The sequence below is a fragment of the Misgurnus anguillicaudatus genome, chromosome 10, assembly GCF_027580225.2.
Source record: "Misgurnus anguillicaudatus chromosome 10, ASM2758022v2, whole genome shotgun sequence".
Classification (NCBI taxonomy): Eukaryota; Metazoa; Chordata; class Actinopteri; order Cypriniformes; family Cobitidae; genus Misgurnus; species Misgurnus anguillicaudatus.
The window spans coordinates 40,840,109-40,864,802 of NC_073346.2; the positions used below are offsets into that span (position 1 = coordinate 40,840,109).

The following is a 24,694-nucleotide window of genomic DNA, read 5'->3' on the forward strand; positions in this document are numbered from 1 at the left end:
ACAGCCCCCCCGCTACGAAAAACGTACAGATACAAAATTTGGTAGGATGATCTGTCACCCCAAGACCTACAAAAAAGTCTCTTGGAGCGAAGCTCTAAACCCAACAGGAAGTCCGCCATTTTGAATTTTTGCCTTGATTTTTGTGCAAATTTGGTCATTTCCAGGCTTCATACTTTAACGAACTCCTCCTACAGATTTAATCCGTTCATCGTCATATTTGGTCAATCTCATCTAAAGGCCTTTGCGATGTTAAATTGCGGAGATCTTGACTTTTCGTCAGAGGGTGTGTCCGTGGCGGCCTGACAAATTTCTGCATTTTCGCCATGAAACAGGAAGTGGCTCTAACTCAGGCATACAATGTCCAATCTGCCCCACGCTTCATACGTTTGATAAGGGTCTTGGCCTGAACACATTTCAATGCCAATATTCAACTTCACTCATAGCGCCACCTAGAGGTAGGAGGAAATACCATGTTTTACGCTGTGATTTACTGCTCTTAGAGATTTAATCAAATCATCATCATATTTGGTCTCACTGATGTTAAGCCTGTTGCGGTGATAAATTGCAAAGATCTTGACTTTTCGTTGAAGGGCGTGTCCGTGGCAGCCTGGCAAAGTGTAATGTTTCACCATGAAACAGGAAGCTGTTGTAATTCAGACATACATAGTCCGATCTGCCCCCAACTTCACACGTTTCATAAGGGTCCCGGCCTGAACACATCAACATGGCATAATTCAGTATCAGTCATAGCGCCACCTAGAGGCAGCAGGAAATACCACCTTTTATGCTGTGACTTCCTGCTCTTAGAGATTTAACCATATCAACATCATATTTCATCAGTCTAATCTCAAGACCTTGTGTGATGATAAATAGCAACAACCTTGACTTTTCGTTAAAGGGCGTGTCCGTTGCGGCCTCGCAAAGTATCGCTAAATGAATCCCATTTTTGACAGCCTAAACGAGCTCAAAAACTCATGAAACGTTGCACATGTGTCAAAAGTGGCGAATATTTTCATGTGATATAGGCTTTAGAACTTGGGGTGTTAAAATGGCTCTATAGCGCCACCTACAAAAATTCAATAGAGCAGCCCCCCCGCTACGTTAATCGCACAGATACGAAATGCGGTAGGATCATGTATCACCCCAAGACCTACAAAAAAGTCTCTTGGAGCAAAGCTCTAAACCCCACAGGAAGTCAGCCATTTTGAATTTTCTCTGTAATTTGAGTGCAAATTTCGCCCTTTCTGGCCTTCGTATTTTAACAAACTCCTCCTATAAATTTAATCAGATAATCATCATATTTGGTGAGTGTCATCTAAAGGGCTTTGCAATGCTAAATTGCGGAGATCTTGACATTTCACTGGAGGGTGTGTATGTGGCGGCTTGCCAAATTTCTGTGTTTCTCAATGAAACAGGAAGTTGTTCTAACTCAGGTTTAAAATGTCCAATCTGACCCACGCTTCACAAGTTTGATAATTGTCCTGTCCTGAACACATCAACATGGCAATATTCAGTAAAAGTTATAGCGCCACCTGCTGGAAGCAGGAAATGACATGTTTTACACTGTGATTTGTTGCTCATTGAAATGTATTCAGATCATCATCATATTTGATCAGTCGGAACTTATGGACTTCACAATGATAAATTGTGAAGATCTTGACTTTTCGTTGAAGGACGTGTCCGTGACGGCCTGGCAAAGTTTGATGTTTCGCCATGAGAAAGCCGTTGTAACTCAGGCATGCAATGTCCGACCTGTCACAGACATCATACGTTTGACAAGGGTCCTGGCCTCAACACATCAATGTTACAACGATCAATTACAATCATAGCGCCACCTGCTGCACAAAGGAGGTTTGGCACTTCAAAGTTCCTTTGAATATCCACCTATATTTACCCACTGAAATTTCAATCCCCCTGGTTCATTGCTTTACTAAGGCCATAGAGTGGCGGTGCACATGTGTGCGAGGGCCCTTCCATCACTGCTTGCAGTTTTAATTAGGGCCCGAGCACACCGGGGTGCGAGGACCCTATTGTTTTTGCTCGGTTTATTATTATTATTATTATTATTATTATTATTATTATTATTATTATTATTTATTCTTCTTCTTCTCCAAAGTGAATCGCATTTTTGAGGGGCGAAACATGCTCGAAAACTCATGAAATTTTGCACACATGTCAGAAGTGGCGAAAATTTACATGTGGCATAGGCGCCAGAAGTGGGCGTGTAGAAATGGCTCGATAGCGCCACCTGCAAAATTTCAAAAGAACAGCCCCCCCGCTTCGAAAAACGTACAGATACGAAATTTGGTAGGATCATCTATCACCCCAAGACCTACAAAAAAGTCTCTTGGAGCGAAGCTCTAAACCCCACAGGAAGTCGGCCATTTTGAATTTTTGGCTTGATTTTTGTGCAAATTTGGTCATTTCCAGGCTTCATACTTTAATTAACTCCTCCTACAGATTTAATCAGATCATCGTCATATTTGGTCAATCTCATCTAAAGGCCTTTGCGATGTTAAATTGCGGAGATCTTGACTTTTCGTCGGAGGGTGTGTCCGTGGCGGCCTGACAAATTTCAGCATTTTCACCATGAAGCAGGAAGTGGCTGTAACTCAGGCATACAATGTCCAATCTGCCCCACGCTTCACATGTTTGATAAGGGTCTTGGCCTGAACACATTTCAATGCCAATATTCAACTTTACTCATAGCGCCATCTAGAGGTAGGAGGAAATACCATGTTTTACGCTCTGATTTACTGCTTTTAGAGATTTAATCAAATCATCATCATATTTGGTCTGACTGATTTTAAGCCCGTTGTGGTGATAAATTGCAAAGATCTTGACTTTTCATTGAAGGGCGTGTCCGTGGCAGCCTGGCAAAGTGTGATGTTTCACCATGAAACAGGAAGCTGTTGTAATTCAGACATACATAGTCCGATCTGCCCCCAACTTCACACATTACATAAGGGTCCCGGCCTGAACACATCAACATGGCATAATTCAGTATCAGTCATAGCGCCACCTAGAGGCAGCAGGAAATACCACCTTTTATGCTGTGACTTACTGCTCTTAGAGATTTAACCATATCAACATCATATTTCATCAGTCTAATCTCAAGACCTTGTGTGATGATAAATAGCAACGACCTTGACTTTTCGTTAAAGGGCGTGTCCGTTGCGGCCTCGCAAAGTATCGCTAAATGAATCCCATTTTTGACAGCCTAAACGAGCTCAAAAAGTCACGAAACGTTGCACACGTGTCAAAAGTGGCGAATATTTTCATGTGATATAGGCTTCAGAACTTGGGGTGTTAAAATGGCTCTATAGCGCCACCTACAAAAATTCAATAGAGCAGCCCCCCCCGCTACATTAATCGCACAGATACGAAATGCGGTAGGATCATGTATCACCCCAAGACCTACAAAAAAGTCTCTTGGAGCAAAGCTCTAAACCCCACAGGAAGTCAGCCATTTTTAATTTTCTCTGAAATTTGAGTGCAAATATTGCCATTTCTGGCCTTAGTATTTTAAAAAACTCCTCATATAAATTTAATCAGATAATCAACATATTTGGTGAGTTTCATCTAAATGTCTTTGAAATGCTAAATAGATGAGATATTGACATTTCAATTGAGGGTGTGTATGTGGCGGCTTGCCAAATTTCTGTGTTTCTCAATGAAACATGAAGTTGTTCTAACTCAGGTTTAAAATGTACAATCTGACCCACGCTTCACAAGTTTGATATTTGTCCTGTCCTGAACACATCAACATGGCAATATTCAGTAAGTTATAGCGCCACCTGCTGGAAGCAGGAAATGACATGTTTTACACTGTGATTTACTGCTCATTAAAATGTATTCAGATCATCATCATATTTGGTCAGTCTGAACTTAGGGACTTCACAATGATAAATTGTGAAGATCTAGACATTTCGTTAAAGGGGCGTGTCCGTTGTGGCCTGTCAAAGTTTGATTTTTCGCCATGAGAAAGCTGTTGTAACTCAGACATGCAATGTCCGACCTGTCACAGACATCATACGTTTGACAAGGGTCCTGGCCTCAACACATCAATGTTACAACAATCAATTACAATCATAGCGCCACCTGCTTCATAAAGGAGTAGTGGCACTTCAAAGTTCCTTTGAATATCCACCTATATTTATCCACGGAAATTTCAATCCCCCTGGTTTATTGCTTTACTAATGCCATAGGGTAGCGGTGCACATAAGTGCGAGGGCCCTTCCATCACTGCTTGCAGTTTTAATTAGGGCCCGAGCACCGAGGAGCAGGCCAGAATGGCCTGCACCGAAAGGTGCGAAGCCCTATTGGTTTTGCTCGAATTTATTATTTTTTTTTTTATTTTTATTTTTATTTTTTTTAACACTTTTGGGCATTTTGGGTGCCTTAACATACTCGAAAACTCTTGAAATTTGGCACAGACGTCAGAGTCGTCCGTCATTGCAAACGGGCAAAGGCTGGAACACGGGCGTGGCACGGGGGCTCTGTAGCGCCCCCTGTAATGCAAAATAAAACATTGATGCACAGATCGTGCAAACATGTACGCACATGTACGAGAGTTGGTACGCATATAGATCTCATCGACCCGAACAACTTTCGCCCTCTAACATTTAAGCTCCGCCCAACAGGAAGTCAGCTATTTTGGATTGTTTAAAAAATGCATGCTTTGAACTTTTGAATACTCCTCCTAGAGGATGCATGCGATTGACACCAAAAGTGGTGAACATGATGTCGAGACATTGGACTTGCTAAATTGCGAAGGGATTTTTGATATCTCGAACGGTTCTGCCATGGCGAGCCGACAAAGTTGTGGCGAAATCAGAGAAACAGGAAGTGTCTAATATCTAAAGCAAAAAATGTCTTATTGTAATGACACGCGGGGTGTTTGTTCGTCTGAAGATTCCGATCGCATCGATGTGCCTATTGTGAGTCTCGGGTATAGCGCCACCACCAGGCGCCAGGAAGTGTGTCAGTCACAAAGCTGGATTTTTTTGAAAGTTCCATGCAATGTTCTTTTAAATACTCCTTCTAGGATTTTCATGCGATTGACACCAAAAGTGGTCACCATGATGCCGAGACATTGTAGATGATAAATTGCGAAGGGATTTTTGATATCTCAAACGCTGTTCCCATGGCAACGCGTCAAACTTTACTTTCATTTTAAAGGCATATTTAAGCCTTTCAGTTCCATACAGTTAACTTTTAAATACTCCTTCTAGGATTTTCATGCGATTGACACCAAAAGTGGTCACCATGATGCCGAGACATTGTAGATGATAAATTGCGAAGGGATTTTTGATATCTCAAACGCTGTTCCCATGGCAACGCGTCAAACTTTACTTTCATTTTAAAGGCATATTTAAGCCTTTCAGTTCCATACAGTTAACTTTTAAATACTCCTTCTAGGATTTTCATGCGATTGACACCAGAAGTGGTCAACATGATGCCGAGACATTGTAGATGATAAATTGCGAAGGAATTTTAGACATCTCGAACGCTGTTCTCATGGCAACGCGTCAAACTTTACTTTAATTTCAGGCATGTTTAAGGCTCTTGGCGTGCTTAGTTGAACTTTAAATTTGGCACACACATCCAGAGATGTATAAAGTACTAGGGACCCAGACTTGAGTAAAAGTACAAGTGCTCTATCAAAAAAGTGAGCACACCACTTAAGTGGAAGTACTGAAGTATTAAACATGTTTTGTACTTAAGTATTGCAAGTAGTTTATTTTAAAATATATTACTCAAGTACTGAAAGTAAAAGTACAAGTATTGTGTAATGTAGTTATTAAAGAAAACAGTCAAAAGTTTGAATATAATATTGTTTATATTATTTCAAATGTTTAAGCTAAAGGACACTCACAATTGCTTTGGCTGTAGCAGGAGTACAAGGACAGGAATGTTCAGATTAATTTAACTAATATGGCAATAGAGAATTCAGAATTAATAAAATATTAGTCGATGTAATGGTAATAGGTAAAGGTACAAGATGTTTCAATGTATTTAGGTTTCCTTCTTTCGCGCACACTCGCCCTTTTTCGCGAATTCTCTCTCTCTATCGGTCTCTCTCGTGCACTTTGGTTCTCTCTTCACTTCACATTTGTCCACAACTGCGGCTCATATTTGTGAGTTAGAGGGAGGGAGGGGTCCGCTCTTCACTATCTCCTATTGGTTTAGACCACAATCTGTGTGTGTTTCTAATGTGTATCACCGCTCCGGCAGTGATAATGTAGGTTTGGAATGATTCGTAACATTTGAGTGTAACGAGTAACTATGCAGCACATAAAAAATGTATTGGAGTAAAAGTATTAAACTCATCGAAAATATGTACTGAAGTAAAAGTGAAAGTAGGAGAAAAAAAATAATACTTCAGTAGAGTACAGATACTGCCTATTAGTACTTAAGTACAGTAGTGAAGTAGTTCTACTTCGTTACTATACATCTCTGCACACATCAGAGTTTTCGGCTGTTAAGTGTTGACAAAAAGGTCAGACATAGGCGTGTCTCTTAAGTGGCTCACTAGTGCACCTGTTTGTCTAAAATGTGGGGTTTCTTTTACCTACAGTCCCCAAATGGCTCAGAAACAACATTAAATAGCCCACTGATATTTTACCCACTTGATGCCCTTGCCCACCGTGCATCGTTTTCTCGGACGCACCGTGTAGCGGTAAAAAAACGTGTGAGGGCCCGCCATTGCTGCTTGCAGCTATATTTATTATTTATTCTTCTTCTTCTCCAAAGTGAATCGCATTTTTGAGGGGCGAAACATGCTCGAAAACTCATGAAATTTTGCACACATGTCAGGAGTGGCGAAAATTTACATGTGGCATACGCGCCAGAAGTGGGCGTGTAGAAATGGCTCGATAGCGCCACCTGCAAAATTTCAAGAGAACAGCCCCCCCACTACGAAAAACGTACAGATACGAAATTTGGTAGGATCATCTATCACCCCAAGACCTACAAAAAAGTCTCTTGGAGCGAAGCTCTAAACCCAACAGGAAGTCGGCCATTTTGAATTTTTGCCTTGATTTTTGTGCAAATTTGGTCATTTCCAGCCTTCATACTTTAACGAACTCCTCCTACAGATTTAATCCGATCATCGTCATATTTGGTCAATCTCATCTAAAGGCCTTTGCGATGTTAAATTGCGGAGATCTTGACTTTTCGTCAGAGGGTGTGTCCGTGGCGGCCTGACAAATTTCGGCATTTTCGCCATGAAACAGGAAGTGGCTCTAACTCAGGCATACAATGTCCAATCTGGCCCACGCTTCATACGTTTGATAAGGGTCTTGGCCTGAACACATTTCAATGCCAATATTCAACTTCACTCATAGCGCCACCTAGAGGTAGGAGGAAATACCATGTTTTATGCTCTGATTTACTGCTCTTAGAGATTTAATCAAATCATCATCATATTTGGTCTGACTGATGTTAAGCCCTTTTCCTTGATAAATTGCGAAGATCTTGACTTTTCGTTGAAGGGCGTGTCCGTGGCGGCCTGGCAAAGTGTGATGTTTCGCCATGAAACAGGAAGTTGTTATAACTCAGGCATACAATGTCCGATCTGCCCCTGACTTCACACGTTTGATAAGGGTCCAGGCCTGAACACATCAACATGGCATAATTCAGTAACACTCATAGCGCCACCTAGAGGCAGCAGGAAATACCATGTTTTACGCTGTGATTTACTGCTCTTAGATATTTAACCATATCAACATCATATTTCACCAGTGTAATCTCAAGACCTTGTGTGATGATAAAAAACAACGACCTTGACTTTTCATTAAAGGGCGTGTCCATGGCGGCCTCGCCAAGTATCGCTAAATGAATCGCATTTTTGACAGGCTAAACAAGCCCAAAAAGTCATAAAACGTTGCACAAACGTCAGAAGTGGCGAAAATTTACATGTGGCATAGGCGCCAGAAGTGGGCGTGTAGAAATGGCTCGATAGCGCCACCTGCAAAATTTCAAAAGAACAGCCCCCCCACTACGAAAAACATACAGATATGAAATTTGGTAGGATCATCTATCACTCCAAGACTTACAAAAAAGTCTCTTGAAGCTAAGCTCTAAACCCCACAGGAAGTCGGCCATTTTGAATTTTTGCTGTGATTTCTGTGCAAATTTGGTCATTTCCAGGCTTCATACTTTAACGAACTCCTCCTACAGATTTAATCCAATCATCGTAATATTTGGTCAATGTCATCTAAAGGCCTTTGCGATGTTAAATTGCGGAGATCTTGACTTTTCGTTAGAGGGTGTGTCCGTGGCAGCCTGACAAATTTCGGCATTTTCGCCATGAAACAGGAAGTGGCTCTAACTCAGGCATACAATGTCCAATCTGCCCCATGCTTCACAAGTTTGATAAGGGTCTTGGCCTGAACACATTTCAATGCCAATATTCAGCTTTAATCATAGCGCCACCTAGAGGTTGCAGGAAATTACATGTTTTACGCTGTGATTTACTGCTCTTAGATATTTAATCAAATCATCATCATTTTTGGTAATACTGATCTTAAGGACTTTAATATGATATATTCAGAAGATCTTGACTTTTCGTTGAAGGGCGTGTCCGTGGCGGCCTGGCAAAGTGTGATGTTTCGCCATGAAACAGAAAGCTGTTGTAATTCAGACAAACATTGTTCGATCTGCTCGAGACTTCACACGTGTGTTAAGGGTCCCGGCCTGAACACGTCAATATAATAATAATCATGTACAGTCATAGCGCCACCTGCTGCACATTTTCCTTTGAATATCTACCTATATTTACCCACTTTAATTCATATCCCCCTGGTTCACTGCTTTACTAATGCCATAGGGTAGCGGTGCACATGCGTGCGAGGGCCCTTCCATCGCTGCTTGCAGCTTTAATAATTTTTATTTTTTTTTTTTTTTTTTTTTTTTCAACACTTTTGGACATTTTGGGGGCCTTAACATACTCGAAAACTCTTGAAATTTGGCACAGACATCAGAGTCGTCCGTGATCGCCGAAAGCCAAAGGCTGGAACACGGGCGTGGCACGGGGGCTCTGTAGCGCCCCCTGTAATGCAAAAACAAACAGGAGTGCACAGATCGGGCAAACATGTACGCACATTTACGAAAGTTGGTACACATATAGATCTCATCGACCCGAACAACTTTCGCCCTCTAACATTTTAGCTCCGCCCAACAGGAAGTCCGCCATTTTGGATTGTTTAAAAAATGCATGCGGTGAACTTTTGAATACTCCTCCTAGGGGATTCATGCAAATGACACCAAATGTGGTGATCATGATGTCAAGACATTGGACTTGCTAAATTGCGAAGGGATTTTTGATATCTCGAACGGTGTTGCCATGGCGAAGTGGCAAAGTCATGGCGAAATCAGAGAAACAGGAAGTGTCTAATATCTAAGGCAAAAAATGTCTTATAGTGATGACACGTGGGGTGTTTGTTCGTCTGAAGATTCCGATCGCATTGATGTGCCTATTGTGAGTCTCGGGTATAGCGCCACCACCAGGCGCCAGGAAGTGTTGCAGTCACAAAGGTTGATTTTTTTGACAGTTCCATGTGATGTTCTTTTAAATACTCCTCCTAGAATGTTTATGCGATTGACACCAAAAGTGGTCAACATGATCCCAAGACATAGTAGATGATAAATTGCGAAGGGATTTTTGATATCTCAAACGTTGTTCCCATGGCAACGCATCAAACTTTACTTTCATTTTAAAGGCATATTTAAGCCCTTCAGTTGCATGCATTTAACTTTTAAATACTCCTTCTAGAATAATCATGCAATTGACACCAAAAGTGGTCAACATGATGCAGAGACATTGTAGACGATATATTGCGAAGGGATTTTTGATATCTCCAACTCTGTTCCCATGGCAACGTGTCAAACTTTACTTTCATTTTTACACATATTTAAGACTGACAGTTACATGCTGTGAACTTTTGAATACTCCTTGTATGGGATTCATGCGATTGACACCAAAAGTGGTCAACATCATGCTGAGACATTGTAGATGATAAATTGCGAAGGAATTTTTGACATCTCGAACGCTGTTCCCATGGCAACGCGTCAAACTTTACTTTCATTTCAGGCATATTTAAGGCTCTTGGCGTGCTTAGATTAAATTTAAATTTGGCACACACATCAGAGTTGTCGGCTGTTAAGTGTTGACAAAAAGGTCAGACATAGGCGTGTCTCTTAAGTGGCTCACTAGTGCCCCCGTTTGTTTAAAATGTGGGGTTTCTTTTATCTACAGTCCCCAAATGGCTCAGAAACAACATTAAATAGCCCACTGATATTTACCCACTTGATGCACATGCCCACCGTGCATCGTTTTCTCGGAGGCACCGTGTAGCGGTAAACAAACGTGCGAGGGCCCGCCATCGCTGCTTGCAGCTATATTTATTTTTATTTTTTTTTTTTTTATTATTTTTTTCAACACTTTTGGACATTTTGGGGGCCTTAACATACTTGAAAACTCTTGAAATTTGGCACAGACATCAGAGTCGTCCGTGATCGCCGAAAGCCAAAGGCTGGAACACGGGCGTGACACAGGGGCTCTGTAGCGCCCCCTGTAATGCAAAAACAAACAGGAGTGCACAGATCGGGCAAACATGTACGCACATTTACGAAAGTTGGTACACATATAGATCTCATCGACCCGAACAACTTTCGCCCTCTAACATTTTAGCTCCGCCCAACAGGAAGTCCGCCATTTTGGATTGTTTAAAAAATGCATGCAGTGAACTTTTGAATACTCCTCCTAGGGGATTCATGCATATGACACCAAATGTGGTGATCATGATGTAAAGACATTGGACTTGCTAAATTGCGAAGGGATTTTTGATATCTCGAACGGTTCTGCCATGGCGAAGCGGCAAAGTCATGGCGAAATCAGAGAAACAGGAAGTGTCTAATATCTAAGGCAAAAAATGTCTTATAGTGATGACACGCGGGGTGTTTGTTCGTCTGAAGATTCCGATCGCATTGATGTGCCTATTGTAAGTCTCGGGTATAGCGCCACCACCAGGCGCCAGGAAGTGTTGCAGTCACAAAGGTTAATTTTTTTGACAGTTCCATGTGATGTTCTTTTAAATACTCTTCCTAGAATGTTTATGCGATTGACACCAAAAGTGGTCAACATGATGCCAAGACATAGTAGATGATAAATTGCGAAGGGATTTTTGATATCTCGAACGTTGTTCCCATGACAACGCGTCAAACTTTACTTTCATTTTAAAGGCATATTTAAGCCCTTCAGTTGCATGCAGTGAACCTTTAAATACTCCTTCTAGGATATTCATGCGATTGACACCAAACGTGGTCAACATGATGCAGAGACATTGGAGATGATAAATAGTGAAGGGATTTTTGATATCTCAAACGCTGTTCCCATGGCAACGCGTCAAACGTTTTACTTTCATTTTAAAGGCTTATATAAGCCTGACAGTCGCATGCAATGTTCTTTTTAATACTCCTTCTAGGGAAATAATGCGATTCACACCAGAAGTTGTCAACATGATGCTGAGACATTGTAGACGCTAAATTGCGAAGGAATTTTTGACATCTCTAACGCTGTTCCCATGGCAACGTGTCAAACTTTACTTTTATGTCAGGCATATTTAAGGCTCTTGGTGTGCTTAGATTGACTTTAAATTTGGCACACACATCGGATTTGTCGGCTGTTAAGTGTTGACAAAAACGTCAGATAAAGGCGTGTCTATTTAGTGGCTCACTAGTGCCCCCGTTTGTCTAAAATGTGGGGTTTCTTTTACCTACAGTACCTAAATGGGTCAGTAGCAGAATGATATTTACCCACTTGATGCACTTGCCCACCGTGCATCGTTTTCTCGGAGGCACCGTGTAGCGGTAAACAAACGTGCGAGGGCCCGCCATCGCTGCTTGCAGCTATATTTAGGGCCCGAGCACCGAGGAGCAGGCCAGAATGGCCTGCACCGAAAGGTGCGAAGCCCTATTGTTTTTGCTCGGATTATTATTAGGGCCCGAGCACCGAGGAGCAGGCCAGAATGGCCTGCACCGAAAGGTGCGAAGCCCTATTGTTTTTGCTCGGATTATTATTTTTATTATTATTATTATTATTATTTTTTTTTTTTTTTTACGTTTCGGGGCAATTTGGGGGCCTTAACATACTCAAAAACTCTTGAAATTTTGCACAGACGTCAGAGTCGTCGGCCATCAGGTCCGGGCAAAGGCCGGACCACGGGCGTGGCAAGGGAGCTCTGTAGCGCCCCCTGTAATTCAAAAACAAACATTGGGGCACAGATCGGGCAAAAATGTACGCACATGTACAAGAGTTGGTACACATATAGAACTCATTGACCCGAACAACTTTCGCCCTTAAACCTATTAGCTCCGGCCAACAGGAAGTCGACCATCTTTGATTGTTTCAAAAACGCATGTGATGAACTTTTAAATACTCCTCCTAGGGGATTTATGCGATTGACACCAAACGCGGTGAACATGATGTCGAGACATTGTACTTGCTAAATTGCAAAGGGATTTTTGATATCTCGAACGGTTCTGCCATGGCGAAGCGACAAAGTCATGGCGAAATCAGAGAAACAGGAAGTGTCTAATATCTAAGGCAAAAAATGTCTTATTGTAATGATACGCAGGACGTTTGTTCGTCTGAAGATTCCGAACGCATCGATGTGCCTATTGTGAGTCTCGGGTATAGCGCCACCACCAGGCGCCAGGAAGTGTGTCAGTCACAAAGGTGGATTTTTTTGACAGTTCCATGCAATGTTCTTTTAAATACTCCTTCTAGAATATTCATGCGATTGACACCAAAAGTGGTCAACATGATGTTGAGACATTGTAGATGATAAATTGCGAAGGGATTTTTGATATCTCGAACGCTGTTCCCATGGCAACGCCCCAAACTTTACTTTTATTTCAGGCATATTTAGGGCTCTTGGCGTGCTTAGATTAACCTAACAATTGGCACACACATCAGAGGTGTCGGCTGTTAAGTGTGCACAAAAAGGTCAGGCGTGTCTTTTAAGTGGCTCATTAGCGCCCCCGTTTGTCTAAAATGTCGGGTGTCTTTTACCTACAGTCCCCAAATGGGTCAGTAGCAACATGAAATACTCCACAGATATTTACCCACTTGATGCACATGCCCACCATGCATCGTTTTCTCGGAGGCACCGTGAAGCGGTAAAAAACGTGCGAGGGCCCGCCATCGCTGCTTGCAGCTATATTTCTTTTTATTAGGGCCCGAGCACCGAGGAGCAGGCCAGAATGGCCTGCACCGAAAGGTGCGAAGCCCTATTGGTTTTGCTCGAATTTATTATTTTTTTTTTTTTATTTTTTTTTATTTTTTTTAACACTTGGGCATTTTGGGTGCCTTAACATACTCGAAAACTCTTGAAATTTGGCACAGACGTCAGAGTCGTCCGTCATTGCAAACGGGCAAAGGCTGGAACACGGGCGTGGCACGGGGGCTCTGTAGCGCCCCCTGTAATGCAAAATAAAACATTGATGCACAGATCGTGCAAACATGTACGCACATGTACGAGAGTTGGTACGCATATAGATCTCATCGACCCGAACAACTTTCGCCCTCTAACATTTAAGCTCCGCCCAACAGGAAGTCAGCTATTTTGGATTGTTTAAAAAATGCATGCGTTGAACTTTTGAATACTCCTCCTAGAGGATGCATGCGATTGACACCAAAAGTGGTGAACATGATGTCGAGACATTGGACTTGCTAAATTGCGAAGGGATTTTTGATATCTCGAACGGTTCTGCCATGGCGAGCCGACAAAGTTGTGGCGAAATCAGAGAAACAGGAAGTGTCTAATATCTAAAGCAAAAAATGTCTTATTGTAATGACACGCGGGGTGTTTGTTCGTCTGAAGATTCCGATCGCATCGATGTGCCTATTGTGAGTCTCGGGTATAGCGCCACCACCAGGCGCCAGGAAGTGTGTCAGTCACAAAGCTGGATTTTTTTGAAAGTTCCTTGCAATGTTCTTTTAAATACTCCTTCTAGGATTTTCATGCGATTGACACCAAAAGTGGTCACCATGATGCCGAGACATTGTAGATGATAAATTGCGAAGGGATTTTTGATATCTCAAACGCTGTTCCCATGGCAACGCGTCAAACTTTACTTTCATTTTAAAGGCATATTTAAGCCTTTCAGTTCCATACAGTTAACTTTTAAATACTCCTTCTAGGATTTTCATGCGATTGACACCAAAAGTGGTCACCATGATGCCGAGACATTGTAGATGATAAATTGCGAAGGGATTTTTGATATCTCAAACGCTGTTCCCATGGCAACCTGTCAAACTTTACTTTCATTTTAAAGGCATATTTAAGCCTTTCATACAGTTAACTTTTAAATACTCCTTCTAGGATTTTCATGCGATTGACATGAGAAGTGGTCAACATGATGCCGAGACATTGTAGATGATAAATTGCGAAGGGATTTTTGATATCTCAAACGCTGTTCCCATGGCAACCTGTCAAACTTTACTTTCATTTTAAAGGCATATTTAAGCCTTTCATACAGTTAACTTTTAAATACTCCTTCTAGGATTTTCATGCGATTGACATGAGAAGTGGTCAACATGATGCCGAGACATTGTAGATGATAAATTGCGAAGGGATTATGATATCTCAAACGCTGTTGTCATGGCAATGCATCAAACTTTACTTTCATTTTTACACATATTTAAGGCTGACAGTTACATGCTGTGAACCTTTAAATACTCCTCGTATGGGGTTCATGCGATTGACACCAGAAGTGGTCAACATGATGCCGAGACATTGTAGATGATAAATTGCGAAGGAATTTTAGACATCTCGAACGCTGTTCTCATGGCAACGCGTCAAACTTTACTTTAATTTCAGGCATGTTTAAGGCTTAGTTGAACTTTAAATTTGGCACACACATCCAGAGATGTATAAAGTACTAGGGACCCAGACTTAAGTAAAAGTATAAGTGCTCTATCAAAAAAGTGAGCACACCACTTAAGTGGAAGTACTGAAGTATTAAACATGTTTTGTACTTAAGTATTGCAAGTAGTTTATTTTAAAATATACTACTCAAGTACTGAAAGTAAAAGTACAAGTATTGTGTAATGTAGTTATTAAAGAAAACAGTCAAAAGTTTGAATATAATATTGTTTATATTATTTCAAATGTTTAAGCTAAAGGACACTCACAATTGCTTGATTTGAATGATTTGTAACATTTGAGTGTAACGAGTAACCATGCAAAAAATGTATTGGAGTAAAAGTATTAAACTCATCGAAAATATGTACTGAAGTAAAAGTGAGTATTAAACTCATCGAAAATATGTACTGAAGTAAAAGTGAAAGTAGGAGAAAAAAATAATACTTCAGTAGAGTACAGATACTGCCTATTAGTACTTAAGTACAGTAGTGAAGTAGTTCTACTTCGTTACTATACATCTCTGCACACATCAGAGTTTTCGGCTGTTAAGTGTTGACAAAAAGGTCAGACATAGGCGTGTCTCTTAAGTGGCTCACTAGTGCACCTGTTTGTCTAAAATGTGGGGTTTCTTTTACCTACAGTCCCCAAATGGCTCAGAAACAACATTAAATAGCCCACTGATATTTTACCCACTTGATGCCCTTGCCCACCGTGCATCGTTTTCTCGGACGCACCATGTAGCGGTAAAAAAACGTGCGAGGGCCCGCCATTGCTGCTTGCAGCTATATTTATTTTTTATTTTTATTTTTTTTTCAACACTTTTGGACATTTTGGGGGCCTTAACATACTCGAAAACTCTTGAAATTTGGCACAGACATCAGAGTCGTCCGTGATCGCCGAAAGCCAAAGGCTGGAACACGGGCGTGGCACGGGGGCTCTGTAGCGCCCCCTGTAATGCAAAAACAAACAGGAGTGCACAGATCGGGCAAACATGTACGCATATTTACGAAAGTTGGTACGCATATAGATCTCATCGACCCGAACAACTTTCGCCCTCTAACATTTTAGCTCCGCCCAACAGGAAGTCCGCCATTTTGGATTGTTTAAAAAATGCATGCGGTGAACTTTTGAATACTCCTCCTAGGGGATTCATTCAAATGACACCAAATGTGGTGATCATGATGTCAAGACATTGGACTTGCTAAATTGCGAAGGGATTTTTGATATCTCGAACGGTGTTGCCATGGCGAAGCGGCAAAGTCATGGTGAAATCAGAGAAACAGGAAGTGTCTAATATCTAAGGCAAAAAATGTCTTATAGTGATGACACGCGGGGTGTTTGTTCGTCTGAAGATTCCGATCGCATCGATGTGCCTATTGTAAGTCTCGGGTATAGCGCCACCACCAGGCGCCAGGAAGTGTTGCAGTCACAAAGGTTGATTTTTTTGACAGTTCCATGTGATGTTCTTTTAAATACTCGTCCTAGAATGTTTATGCGATTGACACCAAAAGTGGTCAACATGATGCCAAGACATAGTAGATGATAAATTGCGAAGGGATTTTTGATATCTCAAACGTTGTTCCCATGACAACGCGTCAAACTTTACTTTCATTTTAAAGGCATATTTAAGCCCATGCAGTGAACTTTTCAATACTCCTTCTAGGATATTCATGCGATTGACACCAAACGTGGTCAACATGATGCCGAGACATTGGAGATGATAAAAAAGTGAAGGGATTTTTGATATCTCAAACGCTGTTCCCATGGCAACGCGTCAAACTTTTTACTTTCATTTTAAAGGCTTATTTAAGCCTGACAGTCGCATGCAATGTTCTTTTTAATACTCCTTCTAGGGAAATAATGCAATTCACACCAGAAGTTGTCAACATGATGCTGAGACATTGTAGACGCTAAATTGCGAAGGAATTTTTGACATCTCTAACGCTGTTCCCATGGCAACGTGTCAAACTTTACTTTTATGTCAGGCATATTTAAGGCTCTTGGTGTGCTTAGATTAACTTTAAATTTGGCACACACATCAGATTTGTCGGCTGTTAAGTGTTGACAAAAACGTCAGATAAAGGCATGTCTATTTAGTGGCTCACTAGCGCCCCCGTTTGTCTAAAATGTGGGGTTTCTTTTACCTACAGTACCTAAATGGGTCAGTAGCAGCATGATATTTACCCACTTGATGCACTTGCCCACCGTGCATCGTTTTCTCGGAGGCACCGTGTAGCGGTAAACAAACGTGCGAGGGCCCGCCATCGCTGCTTGCAGCTATATTTTTCTTTTTGGATCTGTGTAAATGCAGATCTTTTATTACAGCGTTGTCGTGTGCAATCTTTCATAAACGCAAAGTAAAAACTTTTCTGTAGTTGTGTAAGCAAGCATAGCCTGTGTTTAGTATATGAAGTACTTTTCGGGTGCTTCTTAGAATGTGACAGACATGAAAGTGTTGTTTTGTGAGAAAAAACTCAAAACTTCACTTTTTGTGTTGCACATTACTGTGTGAAATCTCTCCCTCCTGCACTAACAGGTTTAAAGTGTCAGACTGGATGTTTGATTCACTCTCTGTGTTTTAATTAATGCTGCTGGAGAACTGAAATCTGCTGTCATTTATGTGATATTCACACTTCAGAGAGAGAGAGAGAGAGAGAGAGAGAAAGAGACCTTGTGTGCAGCAGAAATCCATGCGTCCATAGGGAAGATTAAGGAATCTGCACATGCAGGATTTTACGGTGGAAAATAAGCCAAACATTGCTGAATAAGAGAAAGCATCAGGTCTAATAAGCAATGTTTAAATGTTTAGATCTCTTCTCGTTTGTTTTTCTCTCCTGTTCTTTCTTTTCTTTTCTTTTCTTTTCTTTTCTTATCTTCTCATCTGATTTCTTTTTATTCTGGTCTCATCTCTTTTCTGTATTACTTTTTTTTCTGTTCTGCTAGATGATACATTTATTTAATTTTGGTCTAACTCTTCTACTGTATTTTCTCTTTGGTTGTGTATAAGTTACATTAGTGTCTGTATTAAGTGCGCTGCTGCGAGGGCCGTTTGGTGCTCTAACTGGGATTTTCTCCTGCACATTAGCCAGGGACGAACGTTTTCAAAGTAAAGGGAAAGATCAAAGGATGTGTGAGGTTTATCTTAGTATCTCATGACAAGACCTTCTCCTGATTCCCTGACCTTCCTCTGGGATCTGACAGGCTTCTTGTGTTTGCATGAATCTCATCAGTAATGTGAGAGAGATGCAGATCTCCTGCTGGCTATAGATCAATTCAGCGGTGTGTAGAATATCTATGCACTTGATTTTGTATAATGCTAGAGATTAAACTTTATGAAAGTGGTGACCAAAATCACAGATTATCAATGTTATCATGGTTTTATGAACGATTTCTAGAAATATAGAAAAAAGTTCTGATGCAAAACAAATGTAAAATTAGTTTAACATGTAAGTTTATTTGTTGTTTGCATAAACATCAAATAACATTAACATTCATCATTGCACATTTGGGGTCGTCAGAAAAAAATGTATCTAGTTCAGATAAAACATAAGTGCGTAAATCAGATTTTCAAATAAACACAGAATAAGCAAATCATCTGTCTGTGTATGTTGTGAGAAATCAGGTGAACTTTATGACCCAGGAGTAAAGGTACATCTACATTACAAGCGACTAGCAGTAGCAGAGCGACATGATCTCATTGATTTCAATGGAAGCTCGGCCGCATCCGGCGACGCAAGCGACAGTGACCGTTGAATGGACGTGTGAATGTACCTTTAAACATTTCTCAACTTTTTCGCGTGACTGGACACGCCCATCCAGCCGTCAACGGTCACTGTCGCTTGTGTCGCCGGATGCCGCCATGCGTCCGTTGAAATCAATGAGATTGCATTGCTTTGCTACTGCTAGTCACTTATAATGTGAACGTACCTTAACTTTATGCAAATTATGAGCGACATTCGTGAGCGATTGCCAATGAGAACGAAGCAGGGGAGTTTACGTCAGCCTTCTCTCGTCAGTAACTAGAGTGGATGTTCCTAATTTTTTGTTTATGACAACTAGATATAGAAACGCCTCTTTTGAAAGAGACGAGCGACACACAGCGACAAAGTCGCTTATAATGTGACTGTACCTTAAAGTTGCATGACACCTGCACTCACAGTCAGCAATCACCGAAGAAACAAACAGAGCGTTAAGCTCATCAGATCACATTATTTAATGGAAAATAAAGAGAAAAGACGGATCTGTCTAAAGAAATATTAAGTAGATTTCACTAAATGTGAACATTTTTAAGATTTAAATTCAGTCAGTGAAGCACTGTCATCACAAACACATGAGAGCACACCTGAATGAATGTGTTTGTCTCACATTATTGCTTAAAATAGTTGATGCTGGACAGGAGTTTGAGAGCCGTGACACTGGCACGGTTAAATGGTAAAAAAATAATAATGCGGTAATACTAACCATTGGACATTTTTAGCGTCGTTAATAGGGCTGTGCACAAATATCGATACAGCTAACTATTGTGATAAATTTCCCCACGATAGTGTATCAATATTTCAATCTCTACAATCGATATTTTTAAAAACCCATCAAATCCCTCTGTGTGTCAAATTACCTCCTTCGCCATTGCTGTAGTTGTCGCTGTCCAGTTGTCTGTCATATACGGCCAATGTCTCAGAAGTTAGCGGGAGTGAGAACATTTTAAAACACCTGCAGCTTTCAAAGCCGACGTGTGGAAGAACTTTGGTTTTTGAAAAAAATTCTATTTTTATTTTATTTTTTATAAAAAAAGAGAAAGGTATTGCAATGTTTCGCAGCATGCAACTTATTGTATTGTACCGTGATACATTGTATCATGATATGTATCGTATCGTGAGGCCCTTGCTAATACCCAGCCCTAGTCGTTAACCATTAAACCGGTAATCGTTACTATCTTTAAATGCTAGCCAGTCTTTCTTTTCATTTGAACTGCAGTGAATGTAAGCGTTCATGTGTTAATACGTTGATAATGTCAATTTAGGATGTGTTACATTACACATTTTCTCTAGTGTTGTTATTTATCAAACTTCTAATGAGTTATTCTTCATTATGTAAATGCTAATGAAAGACACAAAGCAGCAGATCTGAATATTGGATTCATATTTTTCTGTCAAAGCCCTTTAAACTCTGTCTCGGTTTTGTCAGACTAATATTAATGTTTGAAGATTTCTTCCACTAACTAGACATTTTGTCTATAAGATCCCTGTGTCGTTTACCGGCTGACCCTGTCAAAGCTGTGTTACATTATGAATGATGCTGTAGTGCTCTCAATGACGCAGGCTGTGTGTTTGTGTGTCCTGTGGTGAATTGTGTGTGTGTGTGTGACAGTATGATGGATGCGGCTCTGCTTTGTGTTTCTCTCGGTCTCAGCAGTCTGTGTGTCTGCCGACCCTCTCGCGTGCAGAAGGACATTCAGCGTGAGATTCAGCTGGTGTATAACACTCTTAATGTGATTACACGTTAACAGGGCATAAAACGAGCACTCGCCAAGCGCCAAATGAGGGTAAAGATTGACTTTGTCATAAGAATGAAGCGCTCGCCAGGTGGCTTGACATTATAAGCTACTGCAGGAGGTTCAGTTTAATACTTCTTTAACTTGATGCTTATGTAGATTGAAATTAAATAGCACAGTACAGTTTAATAGCTTAATGGCCATCTGGGCTAAATATAATAAGTGTGTGTTTCAGAACTTGTATGGGGTTAGGGAATCAAACACATTATGTTTCTTATACACAGAGATTACGGGAAATGCGTCCGGGATTGTTTGTGTTTTGGTTCATTTACACTGATAATGATTTTCTGGAATCTGTGCATTCACACCGTAAAGATACGTGATGTATTTAAGTCCTGCACTTGGTAGTTTTTTCCACAGCGTCTGATTATCCCTCAAGAGAAACAACATGCGTGCATTTTTGTTTATGATCATCAGACCATCTGCCCTTGAGATGAATGAACCTGTCAGGTTATGAATAAAGTGTTTATTGACAGGGTGACATTTACTCCTCTACTTTTCATGTAGTGCACTTTTCAAGCTGTGAAAATAGCAACTTTATCCATGAATAATTTATCTCTTTTAAATATGTCGCATTTAATGTCTCGTTTTTTTGTCTCTTTAGGTCTCATTCCAGATTCTGATCACCCTTACAGCAAGTTTGACAACGAGTGAAACATCAGAAATGTTCAGCAGTGGAAAACGCTTCAGCAGATTCTTTAAAGAAATATTTCTGAGTGGATTACTTTACTGTAGGTTAGCTCAAGTTTGGAGATTATCAATGATATTACCTTGTTAACCCTTTCATTGGTTAGTTACCTATCTCTCTCTGATCTGATTTGATATTTTATCACATTAAACGTAACGGCATCACATTTTAATGCATGAGACACAAACAATATAAATTGATAAAATGGCTGTGATTTGTTTTCTTTTTGTTTTTCAGAGCAAAGAATTGATTATAAGAGAAGTTCACCCAGGAATGAAAACTCTTATTTATTCCCTCTCATGTCAGTCAAAACCCAGGTCTTGTCATTTTATCCAAGCTATTTTTTATTTGTATAATCACGTTAGGCTCAAAACAAACTAAACACATAGTAAATGTATTCAACATGTAATTCATTATGTTCTTAGGCTTTTGAAGTCATAGTCACAAATTTTTAGACGCTACTGAAAATCTATCATCTTTTTTGAGTTTCCATTTTTCCATATATTTAAATATGTGCACATGTTGAGTTACGACGAATGAACTAATATTTTAATATAAACTTCAAACAAATATCATATACAATAATGTACATATTAGTCTGTATGATGCTTTCTGAGTGTGATTGACATGGATGCTATGAGGAAAAATACAGCATTGTGATCGTTTCTCCTTTTCTTACATGGATAAAATGACACGTGCGGGTTTTGAACGACATGACACTGGATAGACAAATACAGAATTTTTCATTTTTGGGGTGAATTTTTCTTGTAAATTTTTTGTTTTTGTGATTGTAAGATCAGGTCATTGAAACCATTGTTTTAATTCACTCCTGCTTCTGTGACTTATTGTATTTATAATGCGTGTTCTTATCAAAACATATTTGCTAATAAAAACAAGCTTCTACTTTTAAAAGATATAACTTTGTGCCATGAAACCTCTTTTAAAGTCTAGATGAGTTTAAAGGACAGAGTTTATAACATTCACATCAGGAGCAGATCCCTTTGATGGCCTGGAGGAAACCGTTTCATGTCCTAGTCGTCCATCAGTCTGAATGTTTCCTCCTTTCCATACTAAACCATGACTTGATATTAACATATTAACATTTTACAAACTGATCCTTCCCATTTAAAAGCCCATTTGTTTTCATCTTACTTTCCATAGTTTAGACATAAGTAGTGTATAGATATGTAATGTTTGGGAAGACTTATCCATAGGAATTTGCTGTGTTTATGTCTCTCCTATCACCCGCATTTTACAATACCAGATAATGTGTAGCTAAGGTAGAAGGTTTGAAATCAACTTGACTCTATTATAACTTACTTGGTCTTATGAAACCAATAACCCCTTGTATCGATTTCCCCCTTAAACATATGAAGGTTTGTAATGTGTTTATCAGAATCTGGCTGTGTTGTAGAAATGAGGTGAGCAGTGAAACGGGAGCGGGTTTGTTTTTGACAACGAACTTGATTAAGGAATGTTTATGTTAGACAAAACTGTCATCTGGAATCTCATCTTAACCTCCTACTGTACATCCTCACTGCATTGCCCTGAATTCAGTGCTGCACGTTTATCAGCCACAGTCACACGTGTCATGTCCAGTAACAAAACAATGTAGGCTAATTGTTTTGTTTAAAAGAAAAAAGATGAACATTTCATTTTTATAGTGCTGGGCAAAGATTAATCACGATTAATCGCATACAAAATAAACGTATTTTTTCATAATGGATGTTTGTGTACTGTGTGTAATTATTATGTATATTTAACCACACACACATACATATATTCATTTCAGAAATAATCATATAGAATATATAGAAATATAAATAAATATATATACACATGTAAATGTTTCTTAAATACATGCATGAATGTGTGTATAGGCCTATATAATGTACATAATAATTACAGACAGTACACACTTATGCAAAAAAATCACTTTTGTATGCGATTAATCGCAATTATTATTTGCCCAGCACTACATTTTTATTTATTCACTTGATACTTTATCTACCAAAAAAATGCACAGTGTCCACAGTAATACTTTACTATGCTGGATTTATCTTACTGACTGTTTTCATATCATATTTAGGTAACACTCTGGTACGTCAAACAATGATACAGAAATGCCATAAATTGTCAAAACCCTAAAACCTTATAGTTTAAGCATATATGTATCATTGATTTCTGAGCACATGAAACACCTGGAAATGTGAAATGATTTCAATAGTTGGCCTACTTTACAGGCATGCAACTTAACAATCATGGTAAATGACTAAAGTTATGGAAATAACTAGAATAAACTATGTAGACAGCATGAGCTGGTAGTTGGGTTTAGCTGGTTTAAGGTGGCAAGTAGCTGGTCCTCCCAGCCGGCGAAGCTGGTGTGTCAGCTGGTCTTCCAGCCTGACCCGCTTAAAAAGTGACCAAAACACAACTAGACCAGTTTAAAAAAGGACCAAAACACAACTAGACCAGGTTGCTACACCACCAAAAACAGCTAATACCAACCCTGGAGAAAAATACAATAAAACCATTACAGGAAATTCTAATGTTTTGTTTTTTGGGGGAATTTTATTGGTTCTAATGGAATATGTCCAAAAACACACTACAGTGTAGTACAAATAATTTGATTCAGTTAATTGAAATGAATTGATTCCCAGATTGGACTGAAAATTATTAAGGAATTGGTCTTTGTTATCTAGTAACCAGAAGTAGCAGAAATATTAAAGGTGACATAGAATGATTGAACGGAGTATTTATCCTTGTTCGATGATGTGACATGTAGACACATTTTTTTTGTTTGGGTCTGTAATGCCTTGGAAGCTTCCTAAAAAACTCTCTAAGAAAGCTCTATTAGGGGGATTTTAAACAAGTGGTTTTGCACCTATTTGGCTCCCCCTACTGGCTTAACTTGCAATCTCATTACTGATTGGCTGACCTTGCTGCCACTCAAAAAATGTAGCCAATTAATTTAAAGTGGAGGGGCAGTTAGATGCCTGTGAGGTCATAAGCATCAGTTTTTCAGATTGGGCTGTTTTCTGGCTGACATTTCTAAAAGAGGAATTTCTATGAGACTGAGATGTTTAGCATGTTTAGCACTTTTTGCTGTATGTTTGTGAATGTGGGTAGACTACCATTATTCAACAAAGACAAGGTAAAAATGCTTTTTCATTCTCTGTCCCCTTTAATATATTGGGAACCTGAATTATTACAGCAATTAAAACCACTCAACATATAGCGGAATATGTGTAATAGGTTTGTCTTTATCCTTTATGAAATAAGCATTTAATTCTCTACGTAATTAATCTAAAGAGTTAACAGCACATTAATAAATATCCACGATTTGTTTTAAAAGCCCTCGTGTCCTCGGGATGCCCTGACTGACTCGCTTTCATAGCGCTTTATCGAGCGCGAGGCGGCGCTCTGCTGATGATATACATATAATGCAGCCAATTACAGATGTCAAGTTCATTAACCGACCAATGGCTGCCCTGCGGGGGCGGGGTTAACTCTCGTCTCTCT

The 24,694-nt window shown here is 39.9% G+C and overlaps 1 protein-coding gene across 1 annotated transcript in view; it reads left to right on the forward strand.

Annotated features, from left to right (window-relative positions):
• The window catches only part of LOC129448881 (pituitary tumor-transforming gene 1 protein-interacting protein), a 44,478-nt gene extending 22,387 nt beyond the window's left edge, over positions 1 to 22,091 (forward strand). The window contains exon 7 of the mRNA XM_073872636.1: positions 21,089 to 22,091. Within this exon, the coding sequence (XP_073728737.1) occupies positions 21,089 to 21,138 (50 nt within the window). The 3' untranslated portion in view covers positions 21,139 to 22,091. The remainder of the gene's footprint in view (positions 1 to 21,088) is intronic.
• The last annotated feature ends 2,603 nt before the right edge of the window (positions 22,092 to 24,694 follow it).